This window comes from Tiliqua scincoides, chromosome 3, assembly GCF_035046505.1.
Source record: "Tiliqua scincoides isolate rTilSci1 chromosome 3, rTilSci1.hap2, whole genome shotgun sequence".
NCBI classification, from domain to species: Eukaryota; Metazoa; Chordata; class Lepidosauria; order Squamata; family Scincidae; genus Tiliqua; species Tiliqua scincoides.
The window spans coordinates 68,326,329-68,350,495 of record NC_089823.1 but is presented as its reverse complement, the minus strand read 5'-3'; the positions used below and the strand labels follow the sequence as shown (position 1 = coordinate 68,350,495).

At 40.4% G+C, this 24,167-nt stretch overlaps 1 protein-coding gene across 2 annotated transcripts in view; it reads left to right on the top strand.

Annotated features, from left to right (window-relative positions):
- Nucleotides 1–24,167, top strand: part of USP9X (ubiquitin specific peptidase 9 X-linked) — a 127,540-nt gene that overhangs the window by 89,177 nt on the left and 14,196 nt on the right. For both annotated transcript variants that reach the window (XM_066622570.1, XM_066622571.1), the window contains exons 28-40: nucleotides 609–755; nucleotides 1,029–1,175; nucleotides 2,178–2,400; nucleotides 3,312–3,532; nucleotides 4,283–4,473; nucleotides 7,724–7,897; nucleotides 11,121–11,262; nucleotides 11,477–12,227; nucleotides 14,982–15,105; nucleotides 15,781–16,006; nucleotides 17,844–17,973; nucleotides 22,272–22,457; nucleotides 23,616–23,836. In XM_066622570.1, the coding sequence (XP_066478667.1) occupies nucleotides 609–755; nucleotides 1,029–1,175; nucleotides 2,178–2,400; nucleotides 3,312–3,532; nucleotides 4,283–4,473; nucleotides 7,724–7,897; nucleotides 11,121–11,262; nucleotides 11,477–12,227; nucleotides 14,982–15,105; nucleotides 15,781–16,006; nucleotides 17,844–17,973; nucleotides 22,272–22,457; nucleotides 23,616–23,836 (2,883 nt within the window). The remainder of the gene's footprint in view (nucleotides 1–608; nucleotides 756–1,028; nucleotides 1,176–2,177; nucleotides 2,401–3,311; nucleotides 3,533–4,282; nucleotides 4,474–7,723; nucleotides 7,898–11,120; nucleotides 11,263–11,476; nucleotides 12,228–14,981; nucleotides 15,106–15,780; nucleotides 16,007–17,843; nucleotides 17,974–22,271; nucleotides 22,458–23,615; nucleotides 23,837–24,167) is intronic.

The following is a 24,167-nucleotide window of genomic DNA, read 5'->3' as shown; positions in this document are numbered from 1 at the left end:
CTTTCTTATAACCAATTACACTAGTATCTTATAACCAATTACTATAGTTCTTTCAATCATAGTCTGAAGGTTGGTTTGCGAAGTTAGTGACAGAGCATCTCTAACAGACTCTTTTTATATAGGAATTCCAGAATCTTTCAACAACATCCCTTGATTACTGACTTAAATGTGAACCAAATGGAGGTTTAATTCAGTCCAGTTATCCTAATTGACAGTATAAGCATTCCTTGACATCAATACAAATGTTTCTTGGATGCAGAACAGCTCTTTACACACAGGAGTTTCACTTCAAACTCTTATGTAATTTCACAGCCACATGGAGCTGCTTCTGGCATTATGTATGGGGAGGTATTTTGGGCATTGAAAGCATTGTAGGACTTTGATGTATACCCAAGACCATGCAAAGAGGTTTCCGTTGAAGCCCTTGAGTCTGTATAGAGCTGCTAAGATCTCTGAATCTTAGCCTATAGTAAGGCTAAGATTTTTTATTTATTTCTGTAAATAAAAGCATTCTGAGAATATTCTCAGATGTGACTCAAACATTATTCTGAGGTGTGACTTAATTTAAATGTCTTGAAAATTACTCATAAGTTTTTTCTCTCTTACAGAGTACTGCAAGAGAGCGTGCTAAGCATTCAGGGGACTACTTTACTCTCTTAAGACATCTTCTTAATTATGCATACAATAGTAATATTAATGTGCCCAATGCTGAAGTTCTGCTTAATAATGAGATTGACTGGCTTAAAAGGATTCGGGTAGGTGTTATTTTACTGATGATGGTTTATAATTTTTCATGATAGTAGTCTTGATTTCTATCTGTGGGATAAAAGTGCAGAATAAAAATATTCTTAACCCATTTTTGCCCAGCCCACTGGTCTACATATTTAGTCCCTGTTGTGTATATGCAGTTTTGGGCAGAATTGGCTTAAGAAGATACAACAATATGTAACCAATACTGAAATAACTGTTTTCATTTGAAAATTGTTGTTTCAGAATTTGTGACTGAGTCCATTCTTTCATTTTGTTAGGATGAAGTGAAAAGAACAGGAGAAACAGGTGTGGAAGAGACTACCTTAGAAGGTCACCTTGGAGTAACAAAAGAATTATTAGCATTCCAAACTCCTGAAAAAAAATACTATATTGGTTGTGAAAAGGGAGGTGCTAATCTCATTAAAGTAAGTAATTGGAATACAACACACTTTTGCATGCTGTTTTAATTAACTTTGAATATTTTCCATTTTATTTGAATTTTTTAGGGTGTGATGGGCATGGGAGAGGATCATAGAGTATGTAACTGCATGCTAGTGGCCCCAGGTTCAGTACCAGAGTTCCTTTCTGAAACCTTGGTGTGTAAACATTATTGAACTAGATATGGAAGACCAATGGCCTGGCTCAGTACAAGTTTGATAGGCTCATGTGATGGCAGCAGCTACTTCCATGAAGGGGTGCAAGGAGAAAAGTTATAGGGATTACTTCCAGCCTCAGAACTATAAATTGAAGACACTTCCATTAGCTCCCTGTGCTTCCTTATTGTTCATGCCTTCTCCACATCTCTATCCTTATACTCGCTCTGAACTGTTCCCTTGGTGTGTAAACAGGTTGAGACTAATTATTGAGTTCCTTTCCAAGCACTCACTGTGGATGGCAAAAAACTGCACTGTAGCAAATCAACTTAAAAAACAAAGTTTCTTTGCTCCAGTGATTTAAAAACAGCCTTGCTGACCCTTGTGATATTAAGACAGAGATATTAAGACAACAGTTCAACAATCAGTCTCTCTCAAAGTGCTTAGAAAGGCTTCACTTCGACCCCTCCCTTCACCAATGCAAAGTATCTTTCTTTCTCTGCTCGGGGAAGGGAGGGGTCACCTGGAGAAAGAAGGATTGATGGATTGTCAGCCAGCTCCCCCCCCCCCCATATTAAGGAGGCTATTGTTAAAGGACTGTTCAGTTTTTTAAACTGATTTTAAAGGGATGCATTTTCCCCCTCTCCAGGGATCAGCACATTCCTTCTCATTTGCAGGGGCCATTCCTGTTGAGTCAAATCCATGTATAAAAAATACGTGTATAAATAGGCTGAACCTGTAGTTGCACCCAACAAACTTGGTGGTATTAGGAAGTGCTTATGATCAGGGCAATACTTTAATTACTAACTGAATTTTTTCTCTTCGTTTTTTTAGGAATTGATAGATGACTTCATCTTTCCAGCCTCTAATGTTTACTTACAGTACATGAGGAATGGAGAACTGCCCGCTGAGCAGGCCATACCAGTCTGTAGTTCCCCAGCTACCATTAATGCAGGATTTGAACTGCTAGTAGCACTAGCTGTGGGCTGCGTCCGAAACCTCAAACAAATAGTAGATACCTTGACTGAAATGTATTATATAGGCACTGCAATAACTAGTATGTATTTCATATTCTATGTAATATAAAAGTGTGCAATTATTTATTATGCAGGAATTCCATATATGTATTTGTGAGGCTTAAAGAACTACATATTTTCCTGTTTTCCTTAGAAAAAATATTCCTTAAAAGTTACTTATTACTTTTTCAAAAACACTATTTCTCAGTCTTTTCTTAAAGACAAGCATTAGATACATTAACTGTAATTGGTAAGAAGAATTAATGGATGTAAATCTGTGCCTGAATGCCCTGCATGTTTGTTAATGCCCCTGAGGAATTTCTCATTATCAGCTTGCTTCAGAGGGTCCACACATACTGGTGTGGCTTTTTTTGGAAGTCATGAGGTTCTAGCAGCAAGGGGTAGAAGCTCCCATGTATAGGAGGAAGTTCTTTCTCCTCCTTCTCTTTGGAACTTGCCCTATATCTAAGAAGCCAAATCTAAGCAAACGAATATTCATTAAGTTAGCAGGAGTGTAGAAGATCTTGAAAGAAGTATTATGATTTCAGAGGGAAATATGTGCACTTGAGTTGGCAATCTCTTATCTATGTGCAAATATGAAATCTGTGTTTGGGAATGTTGCATTAACCAATGGTTCCCAAAGTGTGAGCCGTGGCTCCCAGGGGAGCTGCAGAAGCCACCAGGGAGCCTCTCATGAAAAACCCACTGCACTACACAATGTATAGAATTGTAGTCCTAATGGGGAGCTGCAGACGATGGCCTAGTAGGTCAAGGGAAATGTCAGTCAAAAAAGTTTGGGAAAGTGCATTCATTTGCTTACTAAGTCCCATTGATAATTGGGACTGATTTCAAAATGAGTTTGTTCAGTACCAGAGAAGTAAATGACCTTGTTTATCATAATTTTTAAAATTTTGTTTCAAAGTTGACTTTTCTCATGTCTGATTTCTCCTAGCCTGTGAAGCATTAACAGAATGGGAGTACCTTCCACCTGTTGGACCACGACCGCCAAAGGGATTTGTAGGGTTAAAAAATGCTGGTGCCACATGTTACATGAATTCTGTGATTCAGCAACTATACATGATTCCCGCCATCAGGAATGGAATCCTTGCAATTGAGGGCACAGGCAGTGATGTCGATGATGATATGTCAGGGGATGAAAAGCAAGACAATGAGGTAACACTAGTTTGCTAGATAAATATTAATTAGTTTCTTATTCTATTCCTTTTATACTTAGCATGCAAACATTACCCTAATACTAAGAACGTCATTGGGACTGACCAGAGAAGAGAACAAACCTGTTGTTCCCATAAACCTGTGTGTTTAATTACAATGGATTCAGTAAATAAGACCTCAATTTTTTAATAGTTCTACATCTAGTTCAGTTTATCTTCCTAATGGAATGAGTGCACCTAGAAGTGACTAAGCTGTGGTTTGTATCTGTGAGGGGCCAACTTTTCCCAGTGGTCAGGGAAGCTTCTTGTATAGCTGGCAAGAGCCATTTTGATTGTCCCACACTCACCAAGGCTATGCTGCATCTGGGGCATTCTGAGAAAAATCACAATTGTAGTTGCTAGGAGATAGCTATGCAGGAAACACACTTCTGCAAACAATGAGAAAAAATAATTTTAAAATAAGGAAAAATTGAACTAAAAATAAATGGGGAGTAACCAAATGTAAGGCTAGTTGACTTTAACAAAAATCAAAGAAGTAACAAAAACAATTTTCTTGTATAATCATTTGGACGTTGGTTTGAGAACTTTTATGGAGCACAGTGTTCCACATATACCTGCATTTCTTCTAAACTGCCAGAACTTTTTTGCTGGGTTATATGAACTGGGCATTTGGTTTCTGTAAATGTGTATATTTTTGTGTTTTATAAGATTATATGAATGACTACTGCATTTTTTCAAAATTATTTTAAAGAGCAATGCTGACCCACGAGATGATGTATTTGGCTACCCACATCAGTATGAAGATAAACCAGCTTCAAGTAAAACAGAAGATAGAAAAGAATACAACATAGGCGTATTAAGACATCTCCAGGTCATCTTTGGTCACTTAGCAGCTTCTAGGTTACAGTACTATGTACCAAGAGGGTTTTGGAAGCAATTTAGGTAAATGAGACATTAACTTACATTGATCTGTGTTCATGTGAACTCTTACAACTTAGTGATCGTTTAACGAAATTAATTGAATCTACGTTCTTAAAAATGACACATGTACCTTTTAAACTAGGTGGTAAACAAGATAAGGGATCTAGAAGAACAAAATGTATTCCCTGATGGAGGAGGGGCATTCCATACAGATGGGTTAGCCTCTTGGCCAATCATGAGGCAAGACCAGTTGGAACTCATGGCTGGGCTTCCAACTTCCCAGATAAGTCCTGCCTTGCAACAAGAGCAACTCCAGTTGCAAATTTGCAGAAAGCAAAGAATTTTCTTGCCTTCTTCCTCCCAAAGATTCCACAGATAGAGATGGCCCTTCAAGGGAGCAGAGGGAATCAGTTTTCTGTGGTGGCAAGCAGCCAGTTGCTGTTGTCGGAAGCATTTAATTTAACACTTTTGCGGGAGAAAAGTCTCCAGCCATAGCTGCTTTTTTTTTTTTTACTGTCAGCTTGTTTTTCGCCAGTGGAGGAGAGCGGTGTCTTAAAGCCAACATGACTGCTGTGGTCACCAAGTTGAAGACATGCTGAGGCTGGCAGGGTTGAAGACTGGTCCTCATTGCTTAGCAATGGCAGCAGGCAGTAGGGCCATTGGCAGGTTACCTAGTAGGTGCCTGGTTTGGCATGAGCTGGAGGTCAGGGCAGTGCTTAGTAGGGTGGTGAAGAGCCCCAAGCCTGTCCAACAGCAAAGATAATCTCCAGGACGATCCTTAGGAGAACAGTCACCATTTTGGTTCCTAAAAGCTTACTTTTTTTCCTTTGGCTATGCTTTAGAACAGGGGTGTCCAAAGTTTTTGGGAGGAGGGCCACATTGTCTCTGACACTGTGTCAGGGGGCTGGGGTAAAGAATTTACATCTCAAATTTGAATAAATTTACATAAGTTTACATAAATGAATATATTAAAGATGAACTTATATGAATGAATGAAGGTCTTGCATTAGCTCAAGGCCTATAAAAGGCCTTGCACAAAGCAAGGCTGGCCTTTCTTTTGCTGCCGCTACTGCATCACAGATGTGAAACAACAAGCAGTGGAGGGAGCCCTCATCCCACAGCTCATGCGAGAGGTCAAACAGTCGCCCTCACGCTGAGAGCGGTTGCGTTGGGCCAGTGTGGGCTCCAACAAATCTCCGGAAGACCAGAGTCTCATTGGAGACTGGGGGCTCCCTGAGGGCCGCATTGAGAGGGCACCCGGTTTGGGCACCCCTGCTTTAGAACACTGCCAATAACAGTCACTTCTGCTGTGGAACATTGTTTTAACACAGCAGTTTTCAAGCACTGGTGTGGCCAAGATGTGCCACATGTCTAGAGTAGACAGGCAGTAGCCGCATGGTAGAAGCGGCTGCTTTAAGCCTCACATGGCAGCACAAGTGAAAGAAGCAGCCAGCAAAGGAGCTAGTCACGGCTGCTTTTAGCTTCCGCTTTGATGCTCTTCTACTCACTCAGTCCTGCTGCTGACCAACAATAAGGCGGTCCTTGCCTGCCCCGCACACTGATTGGGAAGCTAGAGAAGCCAAGAGGAGCTTTGGGTGGGAGCAGTGTTGAGAGTGAATGAGTAACAAAGCAAGAATGCATGCCAGAAGGTGGGTAATGCAAGCGACTGAAGCGACAGTCTGCCAAGGCCACTAACAGAAGGATTGACTGGCTGGAAAGGGTCCTTGAAAAAAATTTTCCTTGCCAGTTTGCCTGCAATGCCCCAAAGCAACCCTCCCTGCATTGCCTCTACTAACAGGACACATTATGGCTTTAACAGTAAGGGCATTATTCGCACTCTCTTCCTTTTGTGCACAAGCAGGCACATCTCTCTCCTCTTCTCCCCCAGGCCACTCTGTCCCACACACACATTTCTCCCCCTCTGAAATCTCATAATTGCAATTAACACCTCTCTTAAGTGTCCTTCCCCTTGCTTGTCCCTACCTTCTGGAGGATCAGAATCAGTTGTCTTGCATTTTCTCTCTCTCCTCACCCCTAGTTGAACCGTTCAGTCATTTCAATTGTGTCTCATCATTGACCTTCACCCTACATTTCTCCAGTATGTGCTCAATCTGACCTCTCTTTACCAACACTTTCTGGCACTTCTGATAACAATTTGACTACCCTACTTCAAAACATTTTTCCTCCTTTCTAGAAAACATATGCACTTCCCTCTCCAATCGTAGTTTCTGAAAGTAACTTTATGAGAAAGATCTATTCAAGTTCAGAGAAGTGTGATTTCAGCTTGATGTGAATTTCTTTAATTGTCATGTAATGATTTAATTGTATTTATATTAATTACAAATTAATTGTAATTAAGTAAAAAAACTGGTAGTGTGGAGTGACAATTTTAGCACCTTCTCAGTGTACCATGAGTTGATAAAGGTTGAAAATAACTGGTTTAATAGTTGGTACAGCTGGTTTTAACTTTCATCTGTGCTAATCAGCTGTGAGTCTGCAAAAAAAAAAAAGGAACAAGCCACCCATGGTTTTTGATAGGGGCTTAGACATAATCTCTGAGGGAAAGGGACCATCTAAGCCCTCAGGGAAATGCCTTTTCCTCCACAGAAGTAGTTTGAGGAACAAATTGAAACCCAATTTAACCAATGCATGCAAGGGGCAATTGAGGAGACTACTGGCATTTCTCATAAGCAAGTATATGCTAATAAGGGACACTGGGCAAGGCAAGGCAGTTGCTAAATGTAAAATGCAAAATATATTTTAAGATGAAGATATAGGGCTGGTTCAGACATAGTCCGGGTGTATAAGACATACATATGGCCAGGTGCAAGAAGTCTTAGGCTCATGTTTCTTCCTGTACAGGGGGAGAACCGCTTAACCACATAAATTCCTACATGAGTAAATTCTTGGTAATGTGATCACTGTACTTGCAAAAGTGGTGTGATAGGATCATAGGATAAGAATTTAATCATGCGAGTTCACAGTAACAGTTCTGCATATTGTGGGAGAAGGTGTTGATGCCCGAAGCTGGCTTCTATGCCTTGTTGCATGTACAACCTACCCATTGTATGTGATCAAGAATATTAGGCTGCATACATTAATGGCTCAGCACACTTGTGGATTGCTGGACAAATACAAATATGTAGATATGTTAGTATAAAATATATGTAATGGTGATGTAAATTATTTGAATATTTTTTCATCCCACTTTCATTATTATATTCTTTTTTGAAACAGTGAAACATTATTAATAAAATGTTTTTCATTCTAGACTTTGGGGTGAGCCTGTAAATCTACGTGAACAGCATGATGCTTTAGAATTCTTTAATTCCTTGGTGGATAGTCTAGATGAAGCTTTAAAAGCCTTGGGTCACCCAGCAATGTTAAGTAAAGTTTTGGGAGGATCCTTTGCTGATCAGAAAATTTGTCAAGGCTGTCCACATAGGTAAGTGTTACATTATCTCATTAGGGTGATTGCATCTCGTTTCTTTTCTCTTAGAAACAAAGCTTGTTACAATGATAGTCGGTCTTTTCAACTAAAAGATACTGTACTCTTTTTCCATATAAAGCAGTGGTACTCAAACGTTTCCAGCCAGTGGCTCCCTTGACCCCTGTGGCTGTTGGCCATGACTCCCCATCATGTTCCTGAGGGCTGGAAGTGGCATCATTAAACAGGAAGTGGCCAGAAATATTAATTATATTAAATATATTAAATATAATATTATAATATTATATTATAATATTATATTAAATATTAAATATATATTAACTATATTAATATTAATTATATTAATCATATCATTAATTAAATGCAGATCTTAAAAATATATTATTAATACACAGCAATATACATGCTTTATAAATGATCAGCTGCTGATCACTGTTGGAGACAGGATGCTGGAGTAGGTAGATTTTGTCTGGTCCAGGAGGACTCATTTTTTAAAACTTTGTAAGCATACCAATAGAATTGTTTTATCAAATGAACTTTGTGAACAACCAGTCTGACCAACATTACACACACACACCCCTGACCAACTAATCATTTCTCCCATTCTGCTTGGTTAGGATTGAACCCTTTATTAATTTAATGAAATTAAATTTTTCTAGCAGCTGGTGGGGAAAACAAAAATAGACCATGAAAATATATCAGAGCTGATAAGGGTTTGGTTAGGAAGCTGATTTGTCCCTTATACACAGCTCAAGCCTCTCATGTCTACTGAGAAGTAAGTCCCATTAGAGTCAATGGGGCTTACTCCCAGGAAAGTGTGGATAGGATTGGGCTGGCAATTACTTCATCAATGACTGATAAGTATTCCCTTCAAATAGCAAGATTCATCATCTTAAAAATACAGCCTTTCCTCTTCAGTCAAACAACAAGATTAATAAATCATGTTAAGAACAGTACCCTTTTTCTGATCCTGGCCAAGTAAAGTGTGTGCTTGTCTCTCCCTTCCCTCTTTGCCAAGTGCATGGAAGCAACTTTGAGTCCTGATGATTGGTAAAATAGGAAGTGTTTTAAAATAGGAGGGGAGGAAAGCGGGAAGGTTTAGAGATCAAAAGGGGGGAGTGGAAGAGGAGGGGGTTGAAAAGAGAGATTTCACTTTGATGAGAAGTGATCCCAGGCTGGGAACTAGAAACCAACCAGACAAGGATCAGTGAGGGTTAAGGACTGCAAGCAGAGCATGCTCGGAAGAGGGGGGGGGGCAGCAGCCACTCTTGCAGCTGAGCAACTCCTGTTTCTTCTACTTTAAAAAAAAGCGAAGACCACTGGCTTGTATTTTGCCCAGGGGTGTGACTGTATCACAGTGAGAGGACATCCCTCGCCTTCCCTTGGAGTTCCTGGCGCCGCCCTAAAGAGCTGCACCTCACAGTTTGAATAACACTGACATAAGGGGACATAGAGACCTATTAGGGGTGGCTCACATCAGCAGTTTCACCTGTACATCAACAGCCATGACTGCTTTCTTAGCTGTGTGTTTGTAGCTTCACATGATCATGTGAAGAATGTCAGGATAAACCAGGCAGTACACAGACATAATTACAGAGATTCCCATGACTGTATAAAGTACTGGTGCAACTTCCAAAACATGTCTGCTCTGGCAGTATGAACTAGGTTGCACACACAAATACGTGCATACTTTAAAAAATGGCCAAGTAGGAGCACTAATGCATATAAATAATAATAATAAAACTTTATTTTTATCCCGTCCTTCTCCCCAAAGGGACCCAGGGCGGCTTACAACATATTAAAAAAACAAAAACAAATTAAAACATAATTTAACAGATAAAAACATATTAAAATGCATATGGTAGGCTAATTTTGTGAGCCAGCTTTGGACTTGTCAGATACTCAGATGGTAATTTATTATTACTTTTTGATTATTGTGTGTTTGTACCCATTATTAAATTTTGGGAGGGCGTGTTTAGAAATGTCCATGTAAATGATTGAGTTGCCAGCAGCTGAGACTGCTGTTCCTTTCTCTGTGAGTGGGGAAATTGCATATCAAGTTGCTGCATTTATTGCAACTTGTGCTGAACCCTTTTTGCAAAACAACAAAAAACAAAACATTTTGAGGATCCTTTTTATAAAGAGAGAAGGCCTAAGCATTGAGACAGATAATCCATCTGAAATAGTTAACTCACTGTTCATGGGTTAGGCTTAGATTCAGAAATTTGCGTACTTGGTAGAATTCTGCTCCTTCTAAGGTAGTGGTTCTCAACCTGGGGTACGTGTAACCCCAGGGGTACTTGCCAAGACCTTTAGGGTAACTCGAAAAAGAATTGAATAAAGGAAGGAAATGGCAGGTCTGTATTAGAATGCCTTGCTGGGCTGGCAAGGCACGAAGGAAGGCAGCTATCTACAAAAGCCTCACCAACTGCTAGTTTTTGGCCATCCAAGTATGTATTATTGGATATGGAACAGTAGTTGAAAACATAACTTTGAAGTAGCAGCAACAGTATTATTTACAAACATTTTGTTAATATGAGGGGTACAGTTTATGGAAAGGGGCTGCCAAGGGATACGCAAGTGAAAAAAATGTTGAGAACTATTGTTCTAAGGCTTGATCATGTACTATGCTTGGGATCATTAAAAAAGGAATTGAGAATAAAACGACCAAACTACACCAGCTTGGCTTGCGCTGTTTGCCACAGGGAAATTTTATGTGTTGGAGGTCTCCTCAAGTTAAGGGAGCATTCATTCCCTTGTCCCAAGGAAAGCCCCAGTCAGGTCTACTTGGACCCATGCCAGCAAAATCACTGGCACAAGTCATTAGTTGATCCCTGTTGGCGAATCAGGTCCAGGAAGCGGGATAGGATATGCCATGTACCAGCACTACCAATCCTGCCCCCTCCTATACCTGATCCACGCACTCTCTCACTGTCCACCCCACCACCCCTACACTGCTTAGCAGTGAATTTATTTTATCTGGCATGCACTGCTACTTACACTGTCACTGGTGGTGAGGCTTTGGCTTTCCCACTGGTGGGCCTAGTCGGTTGCTGTTGCAGTGTGCCTTATAGCATGTTTGTGACAGCATGGGCCAGTGGAGCACTATCTGCCAGCACAGCTATAGGTTATGATTGTGCTCTAAACTTGTTAGCATTGTTTCATGATGTGTAGAACTAGTAGACAGCACTTTTTTACCCACTATGTCAACAATTAATAGGTACGAATGTGAAGAGTCTTTTACAACGCTGAATGTAGATATAAGAAATCACCAAAACCTGCTTGATTCCTTGGAACAGTATGTCAAAGGAGACTTACTGGAAGGTGCAAATGCATATCATTGTGAAAAATGCAACAAGAAGGTACCTTTTTGAAATATACTATGTTTTTTCAAGATCTTCTGAACTTCGTTGAACCCATAACCAAGTTAGCTTAACTCTGCAAGATCTAAATCCAGTATAAGATAACTAGTCTTTTATTTTTCAATATCAAGTCAAGCTTTATGTTTGCAGCCTATGTGTTTGGTTGATAAGCAATTTATCTATGTGAACTAACTTGCAAATTTTTATTTCTTAGGTTGATACAGTGAAACGCTTATTGATTAAGAAGCTGCCACCAGTTCTTGCTATCCAGTTAAAACGTTTTGACTATGACTGGGAAAGGGAATGTGCAATCAAGTTCAATGATTATTTTGAATTTCCGCGAGAGTTGGACATGGAACCATATACTGTGGCAGGGGTAGCTAAATTAGAAGGGGATGATGTAAATCCTGAAAATCAGCTGATTCAGAATGAACAATCTGAAAATGAGCATTCTGGGAGTACTAAATACAGACTAGTGGGCGTGTTGGTGCACAGTGGTCAGGCCAGTGGTGGACATTACTATTCTTACATTATTCAGAGAAATGGTGGAGATGGTGAAAAAAATCGATGGTATAAATTTGATGATGGTGATGTAACAGAATGCAAAATGGATGACGATGAAGAAATGAAAAATCAGTGTTTTGGTGGAGAGTACATGGGCGAAGTATTTGATCACATGATGAAGCGCATGTCCTACAGACGTCAGAAAAGGTGGTGGAATGCTTACATTCTTTTTTATGAACGTATGGACACAGTAGACAAAGACAATGAACTAATAAAATATATTTCAGAACTTACTATGACCACTAAACCCCATCAAATTAAAATGCCATCTGCCATTGAGCGAAGTGTACGGAAGCAAAATGTGCAGTTCATGCATAACCGTATGCAGTACAGTCTTGAATATTTCCAGTTCATAAAGAAATTACTGACTTGTAACAGCGTCTACTTAAATCCTCCTCCAGGTTAGTGTTTGAATATTCAAAATAAAAAACTAATTGACAAGAGTTTGCGAAAGTGCATGGCATTTAACATTATTAAGTGTACATTTTTTGTAAAACTTTTTTATCTGAAGTTAATTTAGTTGACATTTTGATATGGATTCCCATTATCTAAAAATGAAGACAGTTTTCTTGATATTAGAATTATAGGTGTCTAAATTTTTTCTTTGTGTCTTCAATGTTACATTTTGCTGAGAGTATCTGCCTTTTGCTAATAAACACAAAATAACATTGTGCATTGCTTCCCAAACATTTTAGCACCAGAAGCCACTTTCTAAAATGACAATCTATCACAATCCACTAGACCCAAAAAATAAAAATAAAACGAGATCTAGAAAGAAACAATATTTTTATTTAACTGCAGGTTGAATACCCTTTATCTGGAATTCTAAAATATGGAATATTCCTAAATATGGAACATTTTTGAGCACCAACATGACTTTTTTGCCCAAAGAAATAAAATCGCAAACTATATTCCATGCACAAAATTATTAAAAATATTGTATGAAGTTACCTTCAGGCCATGTGTACTAAGGCGTACATGAAACATAAACGATTTTGTGTTTAGATTTGGGCCTCCTCCCCAAAATCTTTCATTATGTATATACAAATATTCCAAAATACAGAAAAATCCAAAACATATCCCAAGCTCTTCAGATAAGAGATGCCCAACCTCTATTAGTTAATTAAGCCTCTGAATGTCTAAAAATAGACATTGTGACTCACTTCCATTTTGTGACTGTGAAACTGGAAGTGGGTTGTGATCTCTATTTTTATAAATTGTGAGACTTAGGGCGGTATCCATAGGCTAGGCCTGTGAAGGGGTCCATAGGTTCCTTGTATTCCATGGGAGCTGGTAGTGCCAAAAGTTTAAAACCCTCCAGCAGCCACACCATCCTAGCAATCGCATCACTGCATTTTCTCTTCTCTACCCCTTTAAGGCAGTGGTTCTTGAACTTTTCCGGCCTGCAGCTCTCCATTGGCCACAGCTCCCCGTTACAACACCTCTCCTCAGTTACCCCCAAAATGGGGGTGAAGGTGTTAGAATTGTACACTAGAAACAAAATCAACAGCTGCCAGCACTCTGAGGCTGCAATCCTAACCACACATACCTGAGAGTAAGCCCCATTTAACAAAATAGGACTTACTTCTGAGTAGACCTGGTTAGGATTGTGCCCTGAGTTTGTTAGCAGCACACCTGGAGGGTTTTGGAAAGGGAGGGGGGAAGTGATGAATTTGCTGGGGGAGGGGAAGACTTTGTTTTGTGTGTATCTGTTAATTGCAAACTGATGCAAACTCAGACCCAGAGACTGTTTGACTGCAATCCTAACCTCACTTTCCTGGGAGTAAGTCCCACTGCACACAATAGGACTTACTTCTGAGTACACCTAGCTAGGATTGTGCCTTTTGTCTTACAATAGTAGGCAACATGGGAAGTACCCCCCCCCAAGGAGGCAGGAGGAAAAAGGGGGGTGTCTGAAAAGGAATGAGTATTTTTATTTTTTAATCAATTTTTGGAGACAAAGCCATCAGGCGTGGCTTTTTTTTCTTTTTTGTAGGGGGAGAAAAAAGAGAAAGGTGAAGATCCTTGGTTAAGCTGACAGAGACCTCAGCCTATAGGTCTACTCAGAAGTAAGTCCCATTTGAGTCAATGGGGCTTACTCCCAGGAAAGTGTGGATAGGATTGCAGTCACACTGGGCAAGATTACAACTCGCCCTCCACAGTAGATGGGTGCATGCTCACACACATACACCCCAACATGCAGCTGCCACCCCTATTCCCCCCAGCAAGACGGAGGAATGCAGGCTGGGAAATTTGGGCTCCCTCCTTCCCAAGCAGAGGAAAGCGCTTGCACACAGCTTCTCCCAGTCAGCCTTCTCTCTGCACCTTCCAGCCAGCCCTCCCAGCCTCTCTGCTAGCCTTCTCTCTGCTGTGCACCTCCCAGCCAACCTTTCTCTCAGTTTGGTGGGGAGGCTCCACCACCTCCCCCTACCATGTTTCACACGCCCTCCCCACCTCACACTGCCCCACCCACCTTGTTCACAGCTGCAGAAAAGCAGCTACCTCTCTCCCCCAGATGCCTCAGGACGCCCCTGGGAGTTAGCCACGCCTCCCTAGGGAGGCCCAAAGCACAGATTGAATACCTCAGTCTTAAGGGACCTGAAGCAGGGCTTTCACTAGCTTTCAGTGGTTTGGGAACTACTGCTTTACAGTCCTTCCATGATACCCAGAAGGCTGAACTGGAGAGCAAGACATGCAGTTAGGGACTTCCAGGCCAGGCAAAAGACTGAAACTGGGTTCACACATAATCTGTGGCATGCCGATTACAGATCCAATCTTTGCATCTGCAGATTTTGTATCCATGGATTCTACTCAACACGGGTCCTCCAACCTGTGTTGAGGGTAGACCTGTACCCTCCATGCACAACCAGAGGTGTCTTCCAGCTACTTTCAGAGAATGTTTTGAGGCGCGTCTAAGACACACTTCTAGTTTTATGAAAACTTCATGTTTATACCAATACTGTATTGCAAATGTAGATCCAAAGGTCAACTATGTTGTCAGTCAGTATCGCTGCTAAAATTTCAAAGTTTAATTTTTTAGATAGTTTGATCTAAGAACTTAAATGTACTTTATGAGTTTGATCAGCTATTTTCTAGCTGTATTGTACCTGTTCTAAAAAAAAAATCACAGTATCATATGTTCCATTTTTCTTTAGGACAAGATCATCTATTGCCTGAAGCAGAAGAAATAACCATGATTAGTGTTCAACTTGCAGCTAGATTTCTCTTCACTACAGGATTTCATACAAAGAAAATAGTCCGTGGTCCTGCCAGTGATTGGTATACTTGACTTTAAGTATATTTGTGGAGTCATAAACTTAAACATGGTAGAACATAATCTTCCAAAGATTGGAATTGTAGCAGATTAATGAAGTGGAATTACTGAACTGTATTTAGTTTTTGAATTTGTTGAAGAAATCCAGGTTCACCCTACTTGAATGTTAACACTGATGCATATGTTACACTGCTGATTTTTTCAGCAGTTGTTAAGTTATCAGGATCTATTTGTGGAATTTTAGGTTCCTCTTCCTAGTGTTAATTTTTCCTATTTTTCTTTCGTCTGAAATTTTTATTCACAGTTAGTAATTACTTAGCTGTGACATTAATTATAGTTAATGCTAACCAGGATTTGAAGCTGGTTGTCAAATCCAGGTTAAGAAGGCTGATAAATGTTAACCCTCATTGTTAACTTCAGCACTGATGTTAACACTTATGGTCCTTGGGAGAAGAAAACAGCCTTGTAACCAATTGTGAGATGCTGAAATTTATGCTTAGTTTTAATGTTATCTCTGTGGTATATTGGATGCCACATAAGGCTCTACAGTGTGCATGAACAGTCGGTTTGAATGCTGTACTACCAACACAATGCTATAATTCAGGGCTCTACTTTTAATTTATAGGTCTTTTGCCCGAAAACAAGATGGTAGTATAATTAATTTATAAACTCTTTTTCAGGTATGATGCTCTGTGCATTCTCCTTCGTCATAGCAAGAATGTACGTTTTTGGTTTGCACACAATGTCCTTTTCAATGTTTCAAATCGCTTCTCTGAATATCTGTTGGAATGCCCCAGTGCTGAAGTGAGGGGAGCTTTTGCAAAACTTATAGTATTTATTGCACATTTTTCATTACAAGATGGACCATGTCCTTCACCTTTTGCTTCACCCGGACCTTCTAGTCAGGTATGCTTAATTTTGCTATGAGAATGTGACATTAGAGAGCTGTTAGATATTGCCAATGTATAGTAGCACAACACTTAACCTGCTTTGATGTAAGGGCATCTTAATGGGTAGTAGTTTAGGGTATTTATGCTGATGTATGTACTGTGGTCTTGGCTACATTTCTGAAGGTTTTTGCTTCAAATCTGTTGTTCTTCTACTTCACTGATTTGGCTTGGGGAGTCAGAAATAATCAATGCTTGCTACATCGCTCCCTTCTATGTTGTATGCTGAGAAGTTTAATCACAGTGTAGTGTACTGGGCAGCTCCACAATTGGAGGTCATCACTTGATGACATAGCGAAACAAAACGTTTTAGAGTTTTAAAAATTGGGGAAGAGACATTGGAAGCATACATTTTTTATTAAAAATAAAGAACCATCAAGAAAATTTTATTACATTGTAGACTGAGGCATACGTCAGGTCTAGTTTGTCACCTAACAAGGTGTTACATGAAGCAATGTAACTTGCATTTCACTATATTCGTGTTCAGTCAATACAACTACTAATGGCAGTACTCTTGGAGATTTAGGGCGCAGTCCTAACCCCATATGTCAGAACTTTCCAGCATTGGCATAGTAGTACCAATGGGATGTGTGCTGCATCCTGCAGTTGGGTGTCACTCACAGAGGCCTCCTCAAAGTAAGGGAATGTTTGTTCCCTTACCTCAGAGCTGCATTGCCCTTAAGTCAGTGCTGGAAAGTTAGGATTGCACCCTTAGACACATTATTTCCACCTTTAAATAGAGTTTTGTTTTTTTTTATTGAAAAAGATCTGCCAGATCTGTAGTTGAAAGAAGTTAGAAGCTGGCTAAAATTCTATTTGTTCATGCACGGTTTAAAAAGATCTGGGAATTATTAAGTACTAGCAGAATCACCTTGTATAAATCAAAGGCGCATTGCTTGGAAAGTTTGTGGGTGGCATTTTGGAAAGGTGGTTGCAATCTCACTAAGTCATATGCATAAACCAAGAGAGATGCTGATCAATACTTATTTTGTGAAAAGGATCATTTGTCATTTTTGGTTGCTGTAAATCTTTGTATGGGTCTTTGGGGCTGTAACTCCTCTATGTAAGCAGTGTTTTGTATTTACTTCAGTTTTAGATTGGAATGTGTTTTGATGAACCTTGTTATACAATGAGCAAAACTGCTTAATGTGCTGTATTTACTCATGTATAAGTTTCAAAGAGAACCAAAAATTGACCTGAAAACATGGGTCAACTTATACATGGATCATTGTGGTGAATGAAGCTTCTAAGAGCAGCTACCTGGTGAGGTGGTGGTAGGACTGGGCTGAAAAGCAAGGCACAGGGGGTTTGGGAAAAGGAGCAATTTTACTTACCTGTAATTGTTCTGAGGCAGCAACAGAAAGCAAGCAAAAAAAGTAGCCATTTTAGCTTTTTCTCCAGACAGGAAGAGAAGTGAAGAGGCTTATGGGAATTATAGTTTGTGTGAGGGCTGCTGCTATGGAAGTGTAGGACTGTACTCCCAAAGCATATAACAACCACAAGCCCCTTCATCTCCCTTCCTGTTTGGAGAAGAAGGTAAAATGCCTTCTTTTTTCTCTTTGCTGCTGCCTCAGAACAATTCCTGGTAAGTCATTTTCAAAGAATTTCACACACCCCTAAGCTGTCGTCATCCCAATTTATCTGAGGTTCATAGAAAATTCCATGATTTTGGCTCAAAATCTGCCCTCAGCTTGTCTGTGAGATCAACTTATACTCAAGTACCTACAGCAAGTTTGTTTTGTATTTAATGTACTTATTTTTTAAAGCTTGATATGTTTTCTTGTTTTGTTTTGTAGGCCTATGACAACTTAAGTTTAAGTGACCACTTGCTGAGAGCTGTACTGAATCTCCTTAGAAGGGAAGTGTCTGAGCATGGGCGCCATTTGCAGCAATACTTCAACTTGTTTGTGATGTATGCCAATTTAGGTAATGTGTTGCGTATTTCATCCTAAAGTTTCTGTACATAGTAAGCTGTTTATTTTTTTCTTCCCTCTTTTTGTTCTCGCAATAAAATGTGAGGTAAGTGACGCTGAGAGGTAGCGACTGGCCCTTGGTCACCCAGGAAGCTTTGTGGCTTAGCATGGATTTGAACCTGAATCTTCCAGGTCAAAGACCAACTCCAGATTCAAGTCTTGTTTAAATCTTTGTCTTTTTTTCACATCTGTTTTTTGCCCTGTTTTGGGCTTTGCAATTTTATATCGGTGCACTCTGAATGCATTGATTTTAGGAAAGTGAGATAGAAAAACAGCAATATTATTTTGAAGAAAGGCAAGATACAAATTTTTTAAGTGACAAATAGAAACTAATACATATAAAGCTTTGTGCCGCATTATTATAGCACACTGGGTGTTTAATAATGCTGCACAAATTGTTGTGGATAGCTGAACCTTTCAGTTTTCACACTATGTTCCAGTGAACTCTGGGGTTCTTTTCTATAAATATCAGGTAAACTTTCCTGAAAGACAGTTTGCCCATTGTGATCAGTCTCCACCTGCATTCAACAACTGCAAGTTACTACAGTCCAGCCTATTTATATACGAATTTTTTATACACTGATTTGACTCAACAGGAATGGCCACTGCAAATGAGAAGGAATATGCTCATCCCTGAAGAAGGGGGAAAATGCACCCCTTTTAAAAAAACTGAACAGTCCTTTAACAGTAGCTTCCTTTTGTCAGCCAGAGGGAAGCTGGCTGACAATCCATCAATCCTTCTCTCTCCAGTGGCCCCTCCCTTCCCCCTGAGCACACTTTGCATTTGTGAAGGGAGGGGCTGAATGAAGCACCTTTGTAAGCCCAGGAGGATGACTGATTGATGGTGGATTGTCTTCTTAATGACTCTTATCTTGCATCAAAGATTAGCAAGGCTGTTTTGAAATCACCAGAGCAAAGAAACTTTGTTTTTTAAATTGATTTGCTATAGTGCCTTTTTTGCCATCCAAGTGAGTGCTTGGAAAGGAACCCACACGAATAATTAGTCTCAACCTTTATTGGATGTATTATAGCATACACTTTCTGCTGCTGTGAGACAAAGGTGAAATCCAACAAGCCTGGCTATAATAGCCAGATGAAGGGAGGGGAATGACACTGTTTAGTGGGTAACTAATTCTTCGGGATTCAGGCCTCTGATGGGCATGGACTTTTGGCCTGGCTGACCCTTGGCGCTGGTCTTTTTGCCAGCACCCCAAATAAGCTGAGTGTGTATCCCAGAATAGTCACCTATCCCCAGAACCTATCAAGGGCTACTGGGACAACAATAGATACTTGTTCCCTCCCACTTTTAGATACATATATCTAAAATCAGATTAGTCTCCAGAGCTAAGCAGGGCATATGGGTCCCTTGTAAGGCAGAAAACAGAAGTAAAGAGAAACATTGCGGTCTTTGTATTAGTTAAGTATAATATTAGTTTTAAATAGTGCAATAGGGTCAGGGGAAGCCAGATTGGGTTGTAGTGCATAATGGTTGAAAGTCATGTGTAACCCCTAAAAGTCAAGTACCTTCTTCAGGTGCTAGAAGTTCACCTTTGTGCATTTTTACGATCCCATTTCCGGATGGCTAAATGTTTGGATTAGCACTAAACTCTCATCCATAGATTTCTCAAATGCAAATGGATGCCTGCAATTTGGTTGGAGAAATTATTTTTAAAAATAGTATGTGATTAATAAATCACTCCCATATATATCATAGGTAGAGGTATTTGTTTCTGGTGAGTAAGATAGGATTACAGCCTAAGGGCACAATCCTAACCAGGTCTACTCAGAAGTAAGTCCTATTTTGTTCAGTGGGGCTTACTCTCAGGAAAGTGTGGTTAGGACTGCAGCCTATGTCTTACTGCACACAATGGATACCGATGCCCGAACGGCCCCTCCTGACCGAGGAGTTAAGTCAGATAGAGGTTAAAAGAGAAGATGTTTCAGATCTCATTGATAAATTAAAGATCAATAAGTCACCGGGCCCTGATGGCATCCACCCAAGAGTTATTAAGGAATTGAAGAATGAAGTTGCAGATCTCTTGACTAAGATATACAACTTGTCCCTCAAAATGGCCACAGTGCCAGAGGATGGGAGGATAGCAAATGTTACACTGATCTTTAAAAAGGGAAGGAAGGGGGACCCAGGAAACTATAGGTCGGTCAGCCTAACATCTATACCGCGTAAGATGGTGGAATGCCTCATCAAAGATAGGATCTCAAAACACATAGATGAACAGGCCTTGCTGAGGGAGAATAGGCATGGCTTCTATAAGGGTAAGTCTTGCAGAACCTTATAGAATTCTTTGAAAAGGTCAACAGGCATGTGGATGTGGGAGAACCCTTGGACATTATATATCTGGACTTTCAGAAGGCGTTCGACACGGTCCCTCACCAAAGGCTACTGCAAAAACTCCACAGTCAGGGAATTAGAGGACAGGTCCTCTCATGGATTGAGAACTGGTTGAAGGCCAGGAAACAGAGAGTGGGTGTCAATGGGCAATTTTCGCAATGGAGAGAGGTGAAAAGCGGTGTGCCCCAAGGATCTGTCCTGGGACCGGTGCTTTTCAACCTCTTCATTAATGACCTGGAGACGGGTGAGCAGTGAGGTTGCAAAGTTTGCGGACAACACCAAACTTTTCCGAGTGGTGAAGACTAGAAGTGATTGTGAGGAGCTCCAGCAGGATCTCTCCAGACTGGCAGAATGGGCAGCAAAATGGCAGATGCGCTTCAATGTCAGTAAGTGTAAAGTCATGCACATTGGGGCAAAAAATCAAAACTTTAGATATAGGCTGATGGGTTCTGAGCTGTCTGTGACAGATCAGGAGAGAGATCTTGGGGTGGTGGTGGACAGGTCGATGAAAGTGTCGACCCAATGTGCGGCGGCAGTGAAGAAGGCCAATTCTATGCTTGGGATCATTAGGAAGGGTATTGAGAACAAAACGGCTAATATTATAATGCTGTTGTACAAATCTATGGTAAGGCCACACCTGGAGTATTGTGTCCAGTTCTGGTCGCCACATCTCAAAAAAGACATAGTGGAAATGGAAAAGGTGCAAAAGAGAGCGACTAAGATGATTACTGGGCTGGGGCACCTTCCTTATGAGGAAAGGCTACGGTGTTTGGGCCTCTTCAGCCTAGAAAAGAGACGCCTGAGGGGAGACATGACTGAGATATAAAAAATTATGCAAGGGATGGACAGAGAGGATAGGGAGATGCTCTTTACACTCTCACATAACACCAGAACCAGGGGACATCCACTAAAATTGAGTGTTGGGAGAGTTAGAACAGAGAAAAGAAAATATTTCTTTACTCAGCGTGTAGTAGGTCCGTGGAACACCTTGCCACAGGATGTGGTGATGGCGTCTAGCCTGGATGCCTTTAAAAGGGGATTGGACAAGTTTCTGGAGGAAAAATCCATTACGGGTTACAAGCCATGATGTGTATGCGCAACCTCCTGATTTTAGATGCAAGGGAGGGCACCAGGATGAGGTCTCTTGTTATCTGGTGTGCTCCCTGGGACATTTGGTGGGCCGCTGTGAGATACAGGAAGCTGGACTAGATGGGCCTATGGCCTGATCCAGTGGGGCTGTTCTTATGTTCTTATGAGTTACTTCTGAGTAAGTTTTTTCAGATATCTCTAATCCGTTTTAGAGCCATTGTAGTTTAACTCCGCTGAGCTGCACTATTGATATTGAAGAAATGCACTTACTCTGTCATTTACCCTTTTCAATTGTCTTTCCTGCTTAAACCACTGGCTCCCAACCTCTGGTCTGTGAGACCCTCAGAAAAAAACAAGATCACCTTTGATCACTTCCAGTGTATCACTGAATAAGCATTCCCCCATGGACCACCAGAGAGAGCTACATAGTTGGCTGTGGCAGTGGGAAATCCATTCTCTACCATCTCTGGTAGCCTATGGGGCAGTGCTCCCTCAGGAGATGCTCCCCCATGGACCACCAGAGAGGGCGGAGAATGGAGCACCTGCAGCCTCAACCGGCAACAAAATCTTACCTATAAAAATCTAATACATCTCTATTAAATCTTCTTTAATAATTACATTGTATTTTTTTGCGTGCAGGGGGTTGCATGTGGTCCAAGACAATTTCATTTTTGCTTCACTGGTCCGTGGGCCACTGAAGGTTGGGAACCAGTGTGTTAAAGGTTCAGCACAAGATTTGAGATGAAAGTGTAAATGATTCAATTGAATAGCTTAATGTATTTTTTTAAGTTCTAATTATTTTCCCTCTTCAGGTGTAGCAGAAAAAACACAGCTTTTAAAACTAAATGTACCTGCAACGTTTATGCTTGTGGCGCTAGATGAAGGCCCAGGTCCTCCAATCAAATACCAGTATGCTGAATTGGGCAAGCTATACACTGTGGTATCCCAGCTAATCCGCTGTTGCAATGTGTCATCACGTATGCAGTCTTCTATAAATGGTACAATTAATTATTAAGTTATGTTACTACACAGATCTGTGTTTATTTCAGTCAACTGTTTCATATATCATTGATAATGAGAAGTTCAAAGTAATTTAAAACTTAAGATACAAGCTTGCAACATCCAGGCAAAGATTGTCTGATGCAGTGATAGGAGATTAAAAAATTTCTCCTTCATGTGGAGCCATATCCTTTCTTAGCAGGAGCAGCAACAGGAGTACTTACTCGCTTCACATACACATGCTTTTCATTTTGGTTTGGGGGAGGGTGCTTTAAATGCTTGGTTTCCTTTGGGAGAAAAGAGCCCTTTTCTGTTCTTGCAGCAAGAGATTAGTACCTCCTTAAAAAAAGAGGGAGGGAAAAATGTACCCTTTTTTCATTCCTTCACCTAGTGCCTGTTGTAGGTGGTTCTATTCATCCTGACTCAGTGGAGAAGCCATAACATGACCTAAGTAGCTGGCTGTAGTCTGGAACCCTGTGGCACCAGGAAAGGCTGTGAAAACATTACATTCAAAAGAGCACCTCAGGCAGGTGGGAGGTTCTGCCAGTGGTGGAGCTGTATTAAAATGACACATGTTCTTTCACCACACAAATCAGAAGCAGTCTCCTCATACTGACTCTTAGAGATATGTTAAGCAGCCAAGGCTTAAGAGTCGGAGCTCAGCAAGAAGAGGGTGAGCTCAGCAGCACAGGGCAGACAACTGACATCTGAGCTGCACAGCTTCCTGAGGCAAAGCAAATTGTCATGACATCAGAAGGGCACAACAGTTGAGCCCTCATCCAGAGACAAGATAATAAACATAAGAGCACCAGATCCCAGTACACCATGAATGTGTGTTTTACTTCAAAGAATTCTTCTGTTGTGAACAACTGGGATGTATAGTGACAATGCTAGTTTGGGCTGTTTCAGCCACAGTAGCAAAAATAGGTGTGCTTCATCACTGAGAATTTCCCTGTCAATGAATTCCCATCTTTTACATAGCCAGGTGTTAACAGCTAACTGCAGTGATGACAATTGTGATAATACAAGATTGGTAATACAAGATACTGTAGAAATGGTCCATGAAGTAATCCCAGATTATGACATTTATAGTAAAATGGTACCTTATAGATTTCCGTAATTCAAAACAGAAAAAAACGGTAAATGTTTCTTCTTAGGTAATCCTCCACTTAGCAACCCCTATGGTGATCCTAATTTATCACAGCCAATAATGGCACTTCAGCAGAATGTGGCAGACATTTTGTTCGTGCGAACTAGTTATGTGAAAAAAATAATTGAAGACTGCAGTAACTCAGAAGAGACCATCAAGTTACTTCGTTTCTGCTGTTGGGAGAATCCTCAGTTCTCATCTACAGTCCTCAGTGAACTACTTTGGCAGGTAAAAAAAGATAACAGAGGAAAGAGTATAACTAACCTAATTGAATCAGAGTGAAAATGATTAATGCAGAGAAGACACTTGATAAGTTGAAGAATGTAAAATTTACAACTTGCTTTCTATCAAAATTTTTGCTCATTTTATTAAATGCATTTATATATTACCTCCTATCTTTGTTTCAAGGTAGTTTGCAACATATTTAAAGTACAAGACAACATTAAAACAGGTCAAAATCAGAACACACCCGATCTTTAATCTGTTGATTAAAATAGCATCAAAATTAATTTGAGCTTGAAATTCTGCGGAAGAGAATATATTCCTTCCACAAGCATCT